The sequence below is a fragment of the Sorex araneus genome, chromosome 9, assembly GCF_027595985.1.
Source record: "Sorex araneus isolate mSorAra2 chromosome 9, mSorAra2.pri, whole genome shotgun sequence".
In the NCBI taxonomy this organism is placed as follows: Eukaryota; Metazoa; Chordata; class Mammalia; order Eulipotyphla; family Soricidae; genus Sorex; species Sorex araneus.
The window spans coordinates 44,040,746-44,059,287 of record NC_073310.1 but is presented as its reverse complement, the minus strand read 5'-3'; the positions used below and the strand labels follow the sequence as shown (position 1 = coordinate 44,059,287).

At 47.5% G+C, this 18,542-nt stretch overlaps 1 protein-coding gene across 1 annotated transcript in view; it reads left to right on the top strand.

Annotated features, from left to right (window-relative positions):
* CNIH3 (cornichon family AMPA receptor auxiliary protein 3) overlaps positions 1 to 17,146 on the top strand; it is a 122,596-nt gene extending 105,450 nt beyond the window's left edge. Inside the window, exons 4-6 of the mRNA XM_004605420.2 lie at positions 3,262 to 3,374; positions 11,489 to 11,632; positions 16,045 to 17,146. Coding sequence (XP_004605477.1) covers positions 3,262 to 3,374; positions 11,489 to 11,632; positions 16,045 to 16,072 — 285 coding nt within the window. The 3' untranslated portion in view covers positions 16,073 to 17,146. The remainder of the gene's footprint in view (positions 1 to 3,261; positions 3,375 to 11,488; positions 11,633 to 16,044) is intronic.
* The last annotated feature ends 1,396 nt before the right edge of the window (positions 17,147 to 18,542 follow it).

Genomic DNA, 18,542 nt, shown 5'->3' with positions numbered 1-18,542 from the left:
ATTCTGCCTTGATCACGAAGAGCCTTTCTGATAGAAATTAATTGCAGCCTTTAAAAAAGCAATCCCACAATGCAGGGATCTGGTCCACTTATTTAGTATTCGGAGGAACTCTACAAAGCCAAGCATAACACAACTTGGGAATTCAATAGCCTGCACTTGAAATAGTCCCTGTTTGTTTTCTGAAAGGAGATTGGCACCTTTCAGCAGCTTTTTGGATGAAAAAGCCAATGTTTTCTGATGCAAAGGATGACTCAGGGCATAGGGAGGGGTCGGCCAGTGCTGCATTCAGTGCTTTGGCCTGTAGAGTTAGAGAGGTCCTTAGCAGGGAGGTCAGTTCAGAGGCAGTGGTGACACCTAGTAAAGTAAATGCCCACATGAATAAGCATTGTGGCCACGGGGTGGTCCCCAGTCCTTTGTGTGGGCATGCCGCAAGCTGGGGAAAGGAAACTGGAAGGACAGCCAGGGGAGACACAAATGAGAACATAACTTTGCTTTTCCCACTGATTATTCATTCTGTCTGAGACAGATGAGCTACACGTGCTGCTGTAAGGACCACTTCCCCATCACGGGCGTTTAAAACATCCTTGTTTCTTAATTGCTCAGGCTCTGTGTCCACCCCAGGACACCCCAGGGCTTTTTGGTTTTGTGATGGTGGAGTACCCTCGCCCCTCATGTCCCAGTACCCACAGACACCTCGGAAACTCTTTTTGCTGTTAGAGGGGAAAGAAAGACTGCACTGCAGAGCGTTTTGCCTTGGCTGTTAAATGCCTCTATCTCTGCATGTTGTTTCTGCTCAGAGAAGCTAATCTAATGCCGATCCAATGGCTGGGAGCTCAGAAATGTGGGCTTACTTGGGCTTCTTCCCCAAGGCAGATATTGGCCGTGTGCACCAGACAGGATTTTCTAGTCTCCCCCATGGGGACCAGGACGAGGATGAGAGGATGCCATCCCTCGCCGTGTCACTTGCAGGCGTCTCTCCCACTGGCCAAGTTGGTTCAGAGATGGTAAGAGGCAATTAGGAGAAGGCAGCCAGAGGAGCAGGATGAATCCTTCAGCTTTTCCTCCCACCCCTTTAAAGGACTGGGGGCCTCCTGAGCCAGCTGGCCCCCATTAAGCCACTTTGCTTAGCCTGGTGGCAGTGACGGATCCTCCCTGCTTGGAAGGTTGCAGCTTCCTCTATAAATCAAGCCCAAAGAGGGAAGCAGCAGTGATGATTAATAGTAGGACCTGGGATTCAGACTGTAATCAGCCCGAGATTTGTCATCAGAGTTGGAGATGGGGATGGAGTTCTCAGGGATGATTCAGGCCCGCGGTTGCTGTCTCTAAACATGTTAATTATCTCAGCATGAGTGGCTGAAATGGATGATTAGAAATGTAGTGATATGCTTGGTAGAAGTCACTGCCATTGTTCCCAGGTCTACCCCTTGCCCAGCTTTGAGAACGTAGTTTTCTCTCCCACTGGGAAGCGGGTGCTGGAGAGACAGGTACAGGGGTTAAAGCCTTTGTCCTGTCCACTAGCCGGCCTCCGTTTGACCCCAGATCCCAGCTGAATCACCAGGGAGCTAAGGTTCATAAGGGCTGGATGCACCCCCTTCATTCCCTGAGGTCACTGTCTCTTATATTTTGGTTCTAGGGCTGCTGAAAATTGGACATTTAAAGGTGTGGGTTAATGTAGCTCATTTGTTCTCCAGGGGATTTGAGAATAAAGAAGTTACTTTATCACCAAATGGCGTTTCTTGTGTGGGTGCCTCTGCATGCACTTGCCCTCCCCCACCCCTTACACTTTATATAAACACTGTGGTTTACAGAGTTGTTCATGATGATCTGTTACAGTCAATATTCCAACACCAATCCCACCACCATTACACCTTCCCATCAGCATTATTTCCAATTTTCCCAATCACCCCTTAAGCCTGTCTCCATATCAGGGTCTCAATAATTTATCTTATATTGCTTGTTATAAATAATTTCCTAGAAGAATAATCAAAAAATGTTTCCTTAGAAGAAAGTTAGTGAAGGTTGTTATGTCTCACTATGGAGCTGTTAGCCCTTGTATAAGAGATTGCTAAGATGTTATTACAGCTTAAGGCATCTGTGTTTATATTTTGTTAATTGAGATTATTTGCCTTCTACGTTGCATCCCATCCAGTCTGGTGTGCTATTCCTGGTTTATCAGTGTGTAGACTTTGAGATGTTGCGCAGCTGCTTCAGGAAGTCCAAAATTTTTTACAGGTGATACAACTGAAGTTAAATTTTTAACTGGGTGTAGCTTTGGGGCATGTGCGTGACTGCTGGGCCTTCTGGAAGCAGAGAAAGATGGGGGAGGAAGTAGCCCGTCCGTGGAGATTTCAATCACAAAACCCAAATACTTGAGTATCTCTGCAGATGAATTTTTGGATGAGGTTCATCTAAGCAGTGGAGTCCAGCCAGGAGCATGGTGGTGATTATGGAGTGTGAAGGGTTTTGGCTGCTGGGGCTCTGGGTGGGTGTAGGGCTCATTCCCCTCCCCTGTTCCCCCAGGGTGCCCTGGATGACTCAGCCTTGAGCAGGGTCTGGAAGAATCTCTGCAGTTTGTTGGTCTCTTTCGGTATTTATTTGTGAGTCTCTGGTTCATGGTGAGGTGAATGAGCTTACTTAGTGTTGGAGGCGGTTCTGCATGCACGTGTACTTAATGGGGTCTCCCTCAGTATCTACCCGTCTGGACCACTTTGCACATCTGATTAAACTGAAAGAGGGAGCCCAAAGGTTGTTTGTGTTCCATCAAAAGAAATACCGGTGTGTGAGTCCACTGCAGGCCGCTTTCCTGCCAATCCTGCTGCAGACATACACTCTTGGTCAGTACATTTCACTTTATCAAGGATTTGGTAGGTTTCCTCTCATTCCAAGTACTGTGTGGAATGTTCTGCCAATAGAGATGTGGAAAAATGGACAAGAAAATTGCTAGAATAGTGAAAGGGATGTGTGTGTGTGAGGGGGGGAGCTGGAAGGAGGGTGATCACACCATAAGAGATAGGTCATGAGAAGTACCCCCCAGAAGAGGGTCAGAGAGCATGCACAGGGGCAGAGGAGTAGCTGAGTGACCAGTGCAGACCAGCTGGGTGGGCAGCGCATCCTTTAGGAAAGTGATCTTTGCCACTGTGCTACCTGAGTGATGGCATGTGTCTCCCTAATGTGTTAGATGGAGGCAGTTTGTGGGCGGAAGTAACTGTGGTAGAATCCTTTCCTGCCTTCACCCTGGTCCGTGTCTCTTTTCCTCCTCAGCTGGTGCTGCCAGAATATTCCATCCACAGCCTCTTCTGCATCATGTTCCTGTGTGCGCAGGAGTGGCTCACCCTGGGGCTGAATGTCCCACTGCTTTTCTACCACTTCTGGAGGTGAGTCTGCCTGGGACTCGTCTGTCCTTTCTGCTTAGGCGAGGATATCACCCAAATGGTCCGTGACAGAATGCTTTCCTCTCCCCCTGCTCTGGGGGGCACTCTCCCTAGCATGTCCATCCTGAGGTAGTTTTAGGCAGTGAGAGGAGGCCTCTCTGTGGGCCCCATAAGCCATGGCCTCCACCCATGGAGTTACCAGAGCCCCAAGGTGGGAGCTACCCCAATGTCTATCAAGAGAGGAATAGAGAAATAAAAGGTGGTGTAGCCTTACAATGGAATATTATTTAGCAATAAAAAGCTAAATGGGGTACTGGCATAGGCCAGTCCAAGGATGGGCCAAATAAAAAGGTAAGTAGAAGCCACTCATGAGAGACTCTTTATAGCTAATGTCCCAAGTACGGAACTCCATGGAGACAGATTGGTCTCCGCCAGAGCCTCGATAGGAGGAAGAATGTGGAGGGACAGCTGATGGATTTAGGGTTTGTCTTTCAGGGTGATGAAATGTTTTGACATTAGATACTGGCAATGGTTGTACAACTCAGTGAATATCCTAACCCCACCCCCACCCTCCAAATTATGTTCTTTAAGAAGATTGAGATTTTTTCATATGGATTGTTTTATTTAATTAAAATATTTGCAGCAACTTTTGAACCACACCCAGGCTTACTCCTGGCTCTGTGCTCAGGGATGACTTCTGGTGGGGCTGGGGGACCCTAGCTGGGGATGAAGCCCAGGTCTGCCATATGCAAGGCAAGCCCCCCAACTGCTGTACTTTCTCTCTCAGCCGCTGAATTCTATTTGAATAAGGAGCAGGGACTGGAGAGATAGCACAAGGGTTAAGGTGGAAAGAGTACCCCAAACCTCACCAGAAGTGGTCCTTGAGCACAGAGCCAGGAGGAAATCTTGAGCACAGCTGGGTGGCCCAAAGCCAACAGCAACAACAGAGTAATAAGAGCACCTACCAGATGGGTTGGATTTTTTTTTTCCTAGGATGGCCTGATTTTCATGTCCTGTCCTTGGGCCTGGGAGGTGGCCCTGTTGCAAGTGCATCCATATTGCAAGCTCAATTCCAGTGTGGCCACCTGCACCAAGCACCAGCCTGTGCCATAGCTCTACTACCTGTGCTTGACAACTCTGCCATCTGTAATCCCACACTGCAGGTCACTTATAGTTCTCTGTAGTGGGTGAGCACTGCAGCTCTTGGGAATGAGGTTCTAGAGCACCACAGATAAAGAGATGTGCGAATGCTGTGGCGGGGAATGCAAGTGAGCCCATGGTCAAGCACTGCAGCTGAAAACTTGCAGTGAGCACCACATCCAAGCATGTGTGTGACCACCTGGTCTTTGCAGCAGCAACATAGAGGAATAGGAAGGAGAAAAGAAATGCATTCCTAAGTATTCTGTTCCTTGCTAAGATCATACCTAACACATAGGACTTAAGTGTTGGGTATAATATAGTCACTGTACTGGTAGCAGGAGGATAATTACAGAGGTTGTAAAGCATGAAACTGTGCGGATGAAATTATTACCTTCCACCCCCAGCTTTCAGAGCTTTGTTTTCTGGGAGCATTTCCACAGTGTCATTTCACTGTAATACATAGCCCCTATTTCATTCCGTCTAGAGAATGATGCCTTCATTTAGCCAACATGGGAAAGCATACAATGTACCAGAAATGATGTGATATTAAAACTATCATGTTGGGTATGACATTTTCCTTGTATGCTGCCAACCCAGGTTTGATCCCTGGCACCCCATGTAGTCCGCAGAGCCCTTCCAGGAGTGATCCTTGAGTGCAGAGCCAGGAATAGCCCCGAGCATTGCCAACTGTGGTCCACAAACAAACAAAAACAAAAATGTCATATGTGCCATAAGGAATAGAGGGGAATATATAAACAGATACCCAAGGCATATAAGTAGAGTATAGAAACATTTAAATTGAACTAGAAGAACAACATAGGGGCATCTGGAAAAGCCCATTCCAAGTGAAGAACTAGCATTTGCAAATGTCCAGAGTTGAACTCTGAATGTGTTTGGGAAACAGTCGTTGTTCAGTGTGACCAGATGTGGACTTCATGCGGGAGTAAGCATAGATAGGCTGACAGCTGGAACTTAGACACTGCGGCCTGAAATGTTTTGAGGAGGAAGCTTGAATTGGTTTGTTCTGTGGGGAATAGTCAGTTACAGAAACTTGGGAAGAGAAAATAAATGTGAACTTGACCAGACCCAATTTTCAGAAAAGTAACCCTAGTTTCACTTGGGGCACCCCACAGAGGGGTGGGTGAGAACCCTCTCCACCCCAAGGGACCCAGCCTTGGCAGCTGATCTCCACTACCCAACCACCACCGCACTCGAGGCCATTTTCTGGACACATTATAAGACACTTCCTACCCATTTTCCATAATTAACACATCATATTTGATAGAGTTCAGACAGTAGACAACAAATTGTAGAGACTAATATATATGTATATATATATATATATATAGTTACAATGATAGGTCTCATTCTCCCAACCCTGAAAGAGCCTCCAATGCAGCACTATTGGAAAGGACGAGTAAAGAGAGGCTTCTAAAATCTCAGGGCTAGGATGAATGGAGACATTACTAAGACTGCTTGAGAAATTCGATGATCAACGAGATGATGATGATGATGATGATGATGATGATGATGTATATATATATATATATATATATACATGTGTATATACACACACACACACACACACACACACACACACACACATACCTCTCAGAGAGCCCAGCAAGCTACCGAGAATTTCCTTCCCATACAGGCAGGCAGAGCCTGGCAAGCTACCGATATGCGTATTCGATATGCTAAAAACAGTAACAATAGATTTCAATCCCCTGACCATGAAAGAGCCTCCAATCATTGGGAAAAACAAGTAAGGAGAGGCTGCTAAAATCTCAGGACTGGGAGGAATAGAGATGTTACTGGTGCACACTCGAGTAAATCGACGAACAATGCGATGACAGAGATACAGTTAATCCTAGTTTCAGAGTTGATATGGGTTGGAGTTGATACAGTTAATCCTAGTTTCAGAGTTGATATGGGTTGGAGGTGATTTTCTTCTCCCACTTTAACACCATGGTTGTTCATAATGATTTGTTATAGGCATTCAATATTTCAGCACCAATTTCATCCACCATTGTCTCCATTTTCCTAACCACCTCTCAAGCATGCTCCTGTAACAGACCAACAATAATTTATTTTATAGTGCTTGTTACCACTAAACAGCTAACAGGATGATAAAAAATATTTCCATAGAAGAAAATTTATGAAAATTGTTGCATTTCACCATGGGGACATTAAGTCCTTTTCTGAGGGTTTACTAAGCTGTTGGTGCATGTTTTTATTTATCAAAATTGTTTGGCTTCTGTGTCACATCCCCATCCAATCTGGTGTGCTGCAGCTGGATTGTCTGTACTGTGGACTTTGGAGATGTTGAAGAGCCACAAATGTAACCAAGAGTTCCAGAAAATCCAGAATATTTAATTGGGCAGTTCGGCCAGAGGCACGGTGGCTGCTTTGGGGTATGGGTGCAGCTGCCAAGGCTTTGCTAGAAAGGCAGCTGGCCTGTCCACCTCTGAGATCTCCCTGGAAGTCTCAGCCCAGAATGAGTATCTGAGAAATTTTGCAGCTAGTTGATGATCTCTTTTGAGATTTATTTATGAGTCTCTGGGACAGCCAGTAGGTGAGCTTATGTGGTGGCAGCATGGGGTGTGGGCATGGCTGCTGGCCTTCAGGAACGATGGAGAGGTAGAAGGAGGTCGCCCATGCCGATAGAGGTGATGCTTTGAAGATGAAATTAAACTTAGAAGTTTAATTTGGGGAAGTTCATCTGGGGAAATTACAGATGAAGAGATGGTGAAGGTTTGACTTGGGTAAGGGAAGCTGGGTGGGAGAGAGAAGAAGATTTATGTACGTGAACTCAACAAAAATTGGCCAAAAATTTGGTGCAGGAGGTGGGGGAGGGGAACATCTTGGCCACGTGGGTAAGAGGGTGTTAGTGCCATTATTTGAGGCAGGGGGACAGAAGAAATTCTAGCTTTGGAGAGGAAGGAAAAGGATTCAATTACATAAGGAAATGCTGTTTTAGGTAAGCTACTCAGATCTGAGCCCTGAGATAAGTCAAATAGAAGTCAACTGTGGCGTAAAATATCCTGGGTGGGATTGGAGAGCTAGTACAGGAGTTAAGGCACTTGCCTTACACACAGCCAACCCAGGTTCAATCTCCAGCACCAACTCTGATTCCCCGAGCCCTGCCAGGTGTGATCCCTCAGCGCAGACCCACAAGTAAGCCCTGATCATGGCTGGGCACAGCCCCAAATTAAACCAAAGCCCAAACAAAGATGTCCTGGGTGAGTCACTCCCTTTCTGTTTTCCACACATGGAATGACACTAACACAGGCCCAGTTAGTGCCTAGAGACACCCAATTCAATTCATCGCAGGACCAGAGTTAAGTCCTACCCCGTCTATGGTGTGGCTTAAGCTCACTAGGCACATCGGCCCCGGGGGCTGCTCTGGGCCCTGATTTCTCATTCACTGCCCAGGCTGCTTCCACAAATCACAAGAACAACTGAAAAGGCAAAACGGGCATTTGGGGCAAGAAAGCAATTTATTGCTATTTACTGCATTATCCTTAAAGTTTTTCTGCTTTTATTAATTTTTTAATTGGGGTAAAAAGCAGGATGTCACCATTATGCAAAGCTTTTTAAAATATGGTGACAGTATTATTTAAAAACAGGGTATGGCAGTTATACAGTGGTGACAACTAAATGGTGAAATACAGTAAGTCAGGCAGGATATTTAATTGGTAGGCTGGAGAGCAAGCTTCAAAAGGAGGTCAGGGAGCTGGCTCTATGGAGGGCAATAGAGTTATGTGACAGAATAAACTACACATATCTTGGAACTTTTCAGAAAAATGCACAATTATGAGGGAAGCAGGTGCAGACACAGTTGAAGACTATACTATGAACATTCTTTGAAATGGCAGAGCAAATGCTGGGTTGTTAGTCTGATCATGAGGAGATGGGCACTGGACAAGGAGGCAGGCTCCTATGCACAGTGTCTACTGGCCAGTATCGTCCTACCAGGAACTTGAGGCCACTATGGGTGTAAAGGTGTCTGTATTCTTTAGGTGTCAAAACCTAAAGAATAGAATAAGGTGCTGCTTCCAGAAAGGGACTCTCATATTCTCACACTATAGATTTCAGGCCCATCATTTATTTTGGTTTTGGGGCTACACCCAGCAGTGCTCAGAGATTACTCCTGACTTTGCACTCAGGGATCACTTTTGATAGTGCTAGGGGCTTCATATTCAGGGCTGGGGATCCAACTGGGGTTGGCTGCATGCAAGGCAAGCACCTTAACCCTTGTGCTATCTCTCTAGTTCCTGTTTGTCTTGCTTAATCCCTGAGATTTTGCCTGACTTTGCCTAGGCATGGGGGCAGGGGAGGATGTTAGGGGAGGGGAGGGGAAGTTATGATTATTTGATTCACAGGCGATTAACAATGTGGTCAGCCTGCAAATTTCTAACAGGTGCACGGCGCTCCTGTCTTTCACTGCTTCACACAGGAGGGAAAAGGGAGCCAGTCGAGGCCCCTCCTCATGGGATCTCTCTTTCTAGAAGGATTCCCTGTAATCACCTTCCCATGGAAACTGTGTCTTCTGTTTGTTACAATCCTGATGGGTTCTAGCTTAGATCTGGGCCATTTCCTAGTATTCAGAAAAAAGCAATAAAGAGGACCTTTCAAGCCAGAGACCTGGGACTGGAGAGATGGTTCAGAGGTTAAAGCCCTGCCTTGCATGTGGCTGTAGCTGCCACTCTGGCTCTAATAAAGGTCCCCTGAGTGCTGCCAGGTGTGGGCCCCCACAAACATTAAAAACAGAGTCCTAGAACAGCCTCTTTCCATGCCCCCAACAGTCCAACCTGGTGTTTCCACACAGAGCCTCTGGTAATGAGCTATTTACCTACATAAAAGCAGAATTGCTGCCATTTATTTGGTGCCCGTCTTGTGTGCATCATTTGTGCCCAGCACCTCCCATCATTCATAGCTAGCACAGCCTGAAGTAGGCAGCACTTTTAGCCCCTTTGCTGATGAGAATGCCCAGGCTCAGAGAGGTGAGTGTCTGGGGCAGCAGAGAGAGTACAGCAGGGAGGGTGCTTGCCTGGCATGTAGCCATCCTGGGCTCGATCCCTGGCTTTGCGTATTGTCCCCCAAGCACGGCCAAGAGTGATTCCTGAGTATAGAGCCAGGAGGAATCCCTGAGCATTGCTGGATGTGGCCCTAACACAAACAAACAAACAAAAGAGATCAGTGGCTGGTGGCCTGGACACCAGCAAGGAACATTCTGTGTTTTTTCACTGAGCCTCTTGTCCACTTAGTGAGGCCACTGGGGAACCAGGCCAGAACACCAGCAAACAGAATTTGCAATGAGCTCCTGAGAGTAGACTGGAAAGCCAAGAGCTGGCAGAATCCATTTAATCTGGTTGGGGAGTTCGCCCTGGCGGGTGTGGATGACAGATAATGTCAGAAGGAGCCTCTGAAGGGAATGGGGGATGGAAGTGCCAGCTCTGCTAGGAGCTGTGTTCCATGGGTGGTCTTCAAAGGCTGTGCTTGTGGCTCCTGGCCCCAGCCCAGCATCCTGGTCCTTGTGCAGCAGGGAGATCTTCAGCCTTTCCCGGCCTCATGGGAGCTGTTCACCTTCCCCCAGTCCCTCTTCTCCAAACACCACCAGTTCCCGTGGCGCCACTGTGATATTGAGAAGTAAAGATTGCTTTGGACCAGAGGTTCCCAAGCTTATTTGGTCCATCACCCACTTCTTTTTCAGAAATAGAAAAAAAAATGAGCCACTGTCCCCTTTAAAAGCTACCTTCTCTAAGTGAACGAACAGAAAATGCCCCCTCCCCCATTACACTCAAGGGTACTGCCCCACCGCAACTGTCTCCCTGGGTGTGGTGGTAGGACCACCCACTTTGGGTACTGTGTTGGCTTCTCTGATTCGTCCACTCTTCCTGTCATGTCCTGTTACTTCTCCAGTCTCCCTTGAAGCTGCTCATGCTCTGTGATGGCCAGTTTGCCTTTCTGGATCCTTCTGTCAAATACCTGTCAATTTCTTCACATGCCAGGGAAGATGAAGTGCCTCCCAGAGTGGCCAAGATTTGGAAAGATGTCTCAGTACAGGGTGATATTTAGTCCAAAGTACAACATTTCTCCATATGATCTTTGGCAATTTTATTCCAAGTGTTTTCTTTTGGAAAAAAAAAACCAAAAAACCCAAAAAAGGTAGGGTATGATCATTACATGAAGCTTAAAATAAAACTTATATGGGTTAGAGAAATCGTACAGAGGGTAGGGTACCTGCCTTTCATGAGGCTGACTCAGGTTCCCCAGCACCCCATATGGTTCCCTGAGCACAGAGGCAGGAGTATGCATTGAGCACTGCCAGGTGTGACTTCATAACAAAAAAGAAATGGAAAAAACCCACCGTACCTCCCCCCCAATCAAATTTATGGGGGAGCTGTAGAGATAGCACGGTGGGCAGGGTGTTTGCCTTGTACATGGCTGGCTGGAGTTTGATCCTTGGCGTGATATATGCTCCCCCCAAGGCCTGCCAGGAGTGAGTTCTGAGCACTGTTGGGTGTGGCTCAGGAATGAAAAGAAAAAAAAACAGACAAAAAAACTTATGCTTGTGTTCCTTCAAACCAGGGTGTGGCAGCTATGGGATGGTGATGATTATGCGGTGAAATATGGGAATTTGTGATTCTACTAGAGTGTTGGAGAGCAGCACCTGGGGATAGCAATGGTCCCTCCAGGACCCCGCCTTCTTCTGCACCTATTCCAGCATGGTCAAGGCTTTGAACCCCTCTCTACACGCTGGGCAACAAGGCTCCTCCTGGGACCTCCCAGCTGATACTAAGTGACGCATCTTGCCTTCCCTTGGAGCATCCAGTCTGTGATTTGGGGGAGACAAATGGCTCTTAGCAGCAATTCCCCCAGGGATGACCTGCCTTAGGAGAGCATGGCCTGAGCACTTGAGATGTTCCTTCTGAGCCTCAGTCATGGTGATGCTGTATCCTTTTCACCCACAGGTACTTCCACTGTCCGGCTGACAGCTCTGAACTAGCCTATGACCCGCCAGTGGTCATGAACGCCGACACCCTGAGTTACTGCCAGAAGGAGGCCTGGTGTAAGCTGGCCTTCTATCTCCTCTCCTTCTTCTACTACCTGTACTGGTAAGATTCTTGGCTCCTGCAGCAATGGAGGGAATTTGGGGGCCAGCCTCCCAGTCTTTGCAAGGTAAAACAGTGGATACTGGGTTTGATCTCGGCTATCTGGTATAGGGGAAGGACACTGGGTAAGGCTTGGAGCTGAGACGCTGGTCGTGCCTCCAGGTGTGCACAGGGCTGTGGATTAGAACACAGTCTAGCAATGTTTTAGGGCAATCTCAGGAAGTGCAGCTTTCCCCCCTCTCTTTTAGCAGCCCCTGCCTCCCCCGTTCCCTGCCACCCTTCTTCCACTAAGATCCTCTGCCTCCCCCTTCCCCACCCATTTGTTAGCTGCTGTATTCCTAACAGAGACCCCTAGAGGCTACCCCACTCCACAGAGTCATTAAACGCTTACCTTGGAATTCTCCCAATATTGCATAACATGGTCCTAATTAGGTAGAACATGGTGACTTTGCCATCCAGTTTCCGAAGTTTCCCCCCTCTTCACCTTTGATGCAAAACTTCCTAGCTAAGCTGGCAGCTCGGAACAGATCGTCTCATGGTTCGACGCCTTGGGGAGTGCCTTTTCTAAAAGCGCCTCTTCCTCTTTCCTTCCTGCTGCTCCTCTTGAGTTCATCTCACCTGTCCCCTGGTTCCCCCCAGTGGCGGTGATCATTAGGGGAGGGAAAGGAGAGTGGAGATTAGGTTTCAAGGTCACCTTGGAGTTCAGGTGGCGCTGGAGCAAGCTGGGAAGTAACTGCATTTGCTCAGTGTTTAAAACCCAGCCAGTTGAAGAAAAGACAAAATTGTGCAGTTTGTTGATGGATTTTGAAAATATCATGCTGTGTGAAGTTGATCCAATGGACAGGGACAGATACAGAATGCTCCCCTCATATGTGGGGAAAAAAAGTGAACAATTATGGAATAATAAATAGCCAACAAAACATGGGCGCTGAGCTTATCATGTGGGGTAGGTGTTTGTGAGAGGGTAGGGGGACAGAGATAAAGGTGGGGGGAAGGGGACACTCTGGTGGAGGGTGTGGTGCTGGAATATTCTAGACATGAAATCCTCTCATTAACATTGTTGTAAATCACAGTGCCTAAAAGTGAAAAAATAAATTAGGAAAATAAAACCGAGCCTGACTTTGCTAAGAACGTTCCATTTATAGCTGGGCCTCTGAGTAGACTACTATCATCAACTCTGTGTTAGCAATGAGGAAATGGATTCTGAGGTCTTCGGTCATTTTCCCACAGTCACAGCCATCAGCCCAGCTCAAACCCGACCTCAAAGACTGCTACCCTCTTAGGTATCCTCTAGAAAAGCCTTTAGTGAAGTGTATTCTTTGGACATCCTGGACCAGCATTGGGCACATTGCAGGAAGAAGAGGATGTTTCTTCAAAAGGCGGATTCCTGGACTCTGAATCTTTGCCTGTTTGGAATTTCTGGGGCCAGGCATCTTGCCGCCTGGGGGTGCCACTCAGTCCCCCACCCCATCTGGGATCCTCACGAGATGGAAATGCAGAAGAGTTATTTCTGGAAGAACTCAACCCGTGAGGAGATTCAGAGTTATTCACTTCATTCTTCAGGTTTGGTCCAGGCTCTGGGCCTCTATGGAAGTTTCTGGAACGTAGTCTGCTAGAACCTGCAGAGTTCTGAGGTGCCCATCAGGAGATTTTCAAAGATCTCGGGACTGACTTCAAGTCTCAGTGACGCCTGTCTTGGGAGTTGTGGGCAGTGGGCCCCAGCTCTCACGAGCTTGACCCCGTCGCCCCAAGGGGCAGTATGGCCACTGGGTTTCCTCACTGGAGTGTGTCAGCCTTCCCTCGGTGGGGCTGTGGAGAGCAGCATTGAGCCGAGGGCCCAGAGGCAGCGCTGCTCCTCCTCCAGGCAGCACCACGAGCAGGAGCTAGCAGGGCCTGGCTGGAAGAAGAAGGCGAGTCAGAATCCCTCAAGTCAGGCCGCTCAGGCTCCCTCATTTGGCTTCTGTTGCCATAACTGCTGGAGTCCATGGCCTTGAGGTGCGTGAACCCCACAGACAGGGAGCAAAACGGCTCAGTCTGCAGGCGTGTAGAGGAGCTGGCGGCGGCGTGGGGGTGGTGTTGGCAGCTTGAACTGCCAGTCAGATGGGTGTGATCGTTCTGTAACTGATTATGTTCCAGACATTCTGTTTGACGATCTGTCCTCAAGTCCTGTAGTTCATCTTGGCACTGTGCTAGAGTCGTTAATGACTCTGTTTCCTAAACAACCTTCCTCCGCCTTTCTGGGGCCTTGGTGGGAGCAGGGTTTCTGCCCAACCCTATGAGGTATATAGATACACACACACGTATATATATTTGGATTTGGATTTTGGGTCACACCAACCAGTGCTCAGGCTGACTTCTGGCTCGGTATGCTCAGGGATTGCTCTTGAGGTGTTCAGGGGACCATGGGGGCTGCTCGAGATGGAGCGCAGGTCTGCCGCATGCAAGGAAAGTGCCTTACTTGCCGGATTGTCTGTAGCCTTTGGGGTCATATTTTTAGTTGAACCCATGGATCCTTTGAACCCGCAGCCCCTGCTTCTCCCAACTCAGGAGTTCACCTGCCCCTTTTGAAGAACCAGTGGTGCTCACAGGACCATCACTTGGGGCCACTTTGCTGGGGAAGGAAGGGACCATGGGACTGTGTACATGGAGATTGTGTCAGAGCCGAGTGGAGCAATGGGACTGGGGATGTGCACAACAGCAGCCGGGAACCCTGCAAAGAGGGTCTGGCCTTTCAGTCTGAGCTTTCCAAGGGCCTTGAAGAGGCTAGGAAATGTGTCCAGTTGAAAGCTGTTGCTCTAACAGTGCTACCCGTGGGCACCCAGCACTGCCGCAGCTAAGACCACGGGGAGACCAGGAGACATCTGCAGGTTTCATAGTATGGAGACTCGCTAATCCTGATGTGAATACAAATGCAAGTGCTATGATTAAGACTAATACCGGTAAACATATCAAATGCATCAGTAGTACCCGATAGTCTAATGGGAAGTTTGTCAACTCAGTAGAAAGGTAAGTTTCAAGTCCAAGACTAAAGCAGGCTGTGGTTCTCCACGTACCATAGTGTTCCCCCTCATGCCCCCTCTGCCCGATGACTGTGGATCATGCCTGCTTCCCCACCACCACCTAGGGTTTACTTCTCTCTCTATTATAATGTTCCTTCCTCGTGATTTTCCTAGTGTCTGGGGCCTCATCTCTTTAATTTGCATCTGCCTCTAAGGGCCTGGCACATTAAGAAGTACCCCTCAAACCCTGAGCGTTGCTGACGTTTGATTGTTTGGTCCTGTGGGATGAATACTGGGGCTTTACATGCTCTGTTATCTCCTCACCTGTGAATGGTGTCCACCAACACTGAGCCAGTGGTGAAAGGTAGTGCTGGAGCACACCGAGGCATCCTCAGGGAACTGCATTCCGACAGCAAGTGTGTGGCTCTGGGTTAGGCTCTGGCTCCTCTCCTCTGTCTCTCGCTGTGGGACCTTGAATAATCCACCATCCTCTGACTTAACTCCCCTTGTCAAGTAAGACCCCTTAGCTCCAGGCCCAATGAGTGATGCTAGGTCACGGAGAGCCTTGTGTTAGGCTCTCATAGCTAGAACTGCAGCTTTCAGAAGAGCCCATAAGGGCTTGGTAGCAGGAAGTGAAGTTAGAGTTAGACAGAAAACACTTCTGTTTCTTACCTTTGGGTCAAGTTCAAGGATTATCTTTTTTTTACTTCCTGTCATATGAAGAGATAATTTTTGTTTTTTCCCTTGAAAATGAACAACTTGCTATATTTTGTTGCAGGATGTTCCTTGCAGAATTAGCTTTTGATCTTTTCTAAGAGCACAGGAATGCATGATGCAACCCCCCTGCCCCCTGATTAATGTCAGGGCACCCCCTTCCAACACAAGTTCACAAGGCATGTGTTGAATAGCTGGGTTTTGTTCTAAGCAAGCAGGCTGAAGAGTTCCTGGATGGAGAATTCATTTTGTTTGTATGCCCAGAGGGTCTGTGTTCACACTCTGATACTTGTAATAGTGGTGATGAACATCTCCCCAGCACCAACACATGATCCTGCAGAATTTGGGATTCCCTAGACACAGCCTGGCGGGATCAGGAATCAGGAGCATATCCACTCCTAGGGGCCCTGGCCTGCCCTGGCTAAGCAAGAGGAACAGCAGTGCTAATAAACCTTGCGATGAGAATAAGCATGGACACTTAGAGCAATCACATCTTTCACCCAAGGGACACACAGTCTGCTCATGGATTTGAAGCTTGGTCCTGTATTGTGAGAAGCAGGAGGGAGTGCAGACAAAAGGCAGCCACAGACAGGGAAGAGAAAGGAGCCGAGAGTCTGGCTTCAGGGAGGTTCTTTAGGGAATCTGTGTCCTTTGTGGGCCCTCCACTAATGCCTCCTTTTCCTCTTCCCTTTGCATTTCCAGCATGATCTACACGTTGGTGAGCTCTTAACTCAAAGACCACACACATCATCCAAGATTGGCAGCAGGGAGGCTCCAGGCTGAGAAGTCCATTTCCGCTGGTGATTGGAGAAGGGCACAGCGAGGAAAAGGGTGGAAGGAGCTGGTGGACCCCGACAGAGTCCTACAGCAGCAGTGCCAAGCTGGTTGTGCTCGTGTGTTGTGACCTTGTGATTCACGGTCCTTGACATTTCCCATCCTACACTACACTTGGGTTGTCGGTCCCTCTGGGGCAGTGACACACGGGGGAAATCACTGATGGAACATGAACTCTTTCCCGAGTGATCCTCGAGACATCCTGCATCCACCTCTTCTGACAGCTCCCTACACACTCACCCTGAGCTCCTCTACAACCAGTGCAGACTAGAAGGTCACCGCTGAGGAATGGGAAGACCCACATCAAAGCTGAGTCTGGGGGACTCTACTCAAGTCCTCCAGCACATAGCAGGCACCCCAAGACTCATGGGACATTTACTCCAACGCTGGGCCAGGCCCTGCACCTGCTCAGTGGGACTGACCAGGAAATATGCTGATTTGCCCTCAGCTGTAACTAGCCTTGAGCCTGCAGAAATGTCTGTTTTCCTATTCTGCTTTGAGGTGGTCTGATTATGTGACGTCATGAGCTGGGATTGGGGCAACAGGTGGGTAATGAGTTACATGGAGGAGTGCAGAGCTGACCTGGGTGAGGCACTCATGGAAAAAAAATGATTGGTTAAAATATTTCAACCCATTCATCATGTTTCAACCCATTCAATACCAACAATTGTATTCTTCTTGCTATCCAAATGCATCCCAGAGTCATTGAGTGCCAGTCCCTCGGTCAACACTTGGCATAGTGACCTTACTTTGAGAAACCCCAAAAAGCTAAGAAAATGCCATGGGCATCTGCAGCCAAGAACAGAGACAAAAAGATTATAACTTCCTTCTATGATGTGATGTTATTTATCTTGTTGAAGGAAAAGTCATTAGCTTATTTAGAATTTTCCATTTGACATTCTCTCCTTTTCTGGGTAGGAGTTGTACCTGGGTATTGTAAATAATGACAAAGCTTGAGATTTTGATTGTGCTTCCATTGATCACAATTATTTTGACTTTATTCCCCAAAATTCCCTTCTTTTCTGCTGTTTGACACACAGTCTATTTATACATGTACCCAGTTCTCATCTGAAACCTGTGACTCAGGTGTATGAATGGTGTTTGCGAAGCATATTGTGCTCTTTGTTTAAAACACAGCAGCCACTTGGGTGTCTCACTGACCTGGCTGTCTCCTTTAGCCCCCACTATGGTTCCATTTGTCTCCAGAGGGTTGGTAAACAGGCAGTTGGAGGAAAACAACAAGAACAATAAATTTTTTGTCATCTTTTTTTTAGAGCATTACAAAGCCATTTATGATTGGATTTCAGTCATACAGTGTTCCAACACCCATCCCTCCACTAGTGTACATTTCCCAGCACCAGTGTCCCCAGGTTCCCTCCACTCACACCCACCCCCACCCCTTGTCTACTTCTTTGGCAGGCACTTTTTTTTTCTTCTCTCTCTCTCTCTCTCTCTCTCTCTCTCTCTCTTTCTCTTTCTCTCTCTCTCTCTTTCTCCTTTTGGGCATTGTGGTTTGCAATATTAATACTGAAAGAACAATTAATTTTAAAAAGGCATTCAGTTTCTAGAAATTTGACAAAATTCTGTCTTTTGAGGCTGGAAAAGAGGGGGAAAAGGGAGAGAGGAGAGAGAGAATTAATAAAACGGGGGGGGGTGTCTGAGAGTATAATGTTTGATGTTTCATGCCTGGCACTGCCTATGGTCCCCCAGTCCCCTCCAGGAGTGAGCCCTGAGCACAGAACTAGAAGTAAACCCTGAGTAATGCCAGGTATAGTCCCCAAACAAAAACAACATCAGCCACAAAAGGAGAATTTAATGTGATCTATTTGGGAGCTGGATTCCTTGAAGTCCCTTACGGGGGTCTGTGACTGGGGGAGGCATCTCTGGGGCTGGTTGAAAGTCAGTTCTGATGAGAGTGACCTTTATCCAGAGAAACAGACTCTGGTCCTCTTCTCCCACTACTGAAGGAGCAGCTGGGTCCTCTTCTGGGGCCTCTTCTCACCACGAAGCAGTGCTGTATGTTTTTAGTTTTTGCGTCCTCCTGCCCTCACGCTTGAAGTGGCTCATTATAGCAGATCCAAGTCCTCAAAACACAGTAGATGTGGAAGGAGGAAGTTTAGACTTATACAGAAGGAGGTTCCGGAGTTCAGATTCTGAGGTTATTTACTGAAACTGAGTTTTGATTTGATGATTTTTTAGGAGTAATTAATATTCATCTTACATAGTGCTTTATGGCTTACAGATGTATGAATCTCATATGAATAACATTATAGCATTCATAATATGCATCAATTCATTCTTATTTCCACAGTGTTTCACATATTGCAGATACCTTCCATGGCTCTTCATTTGAGGAGAAACATAGG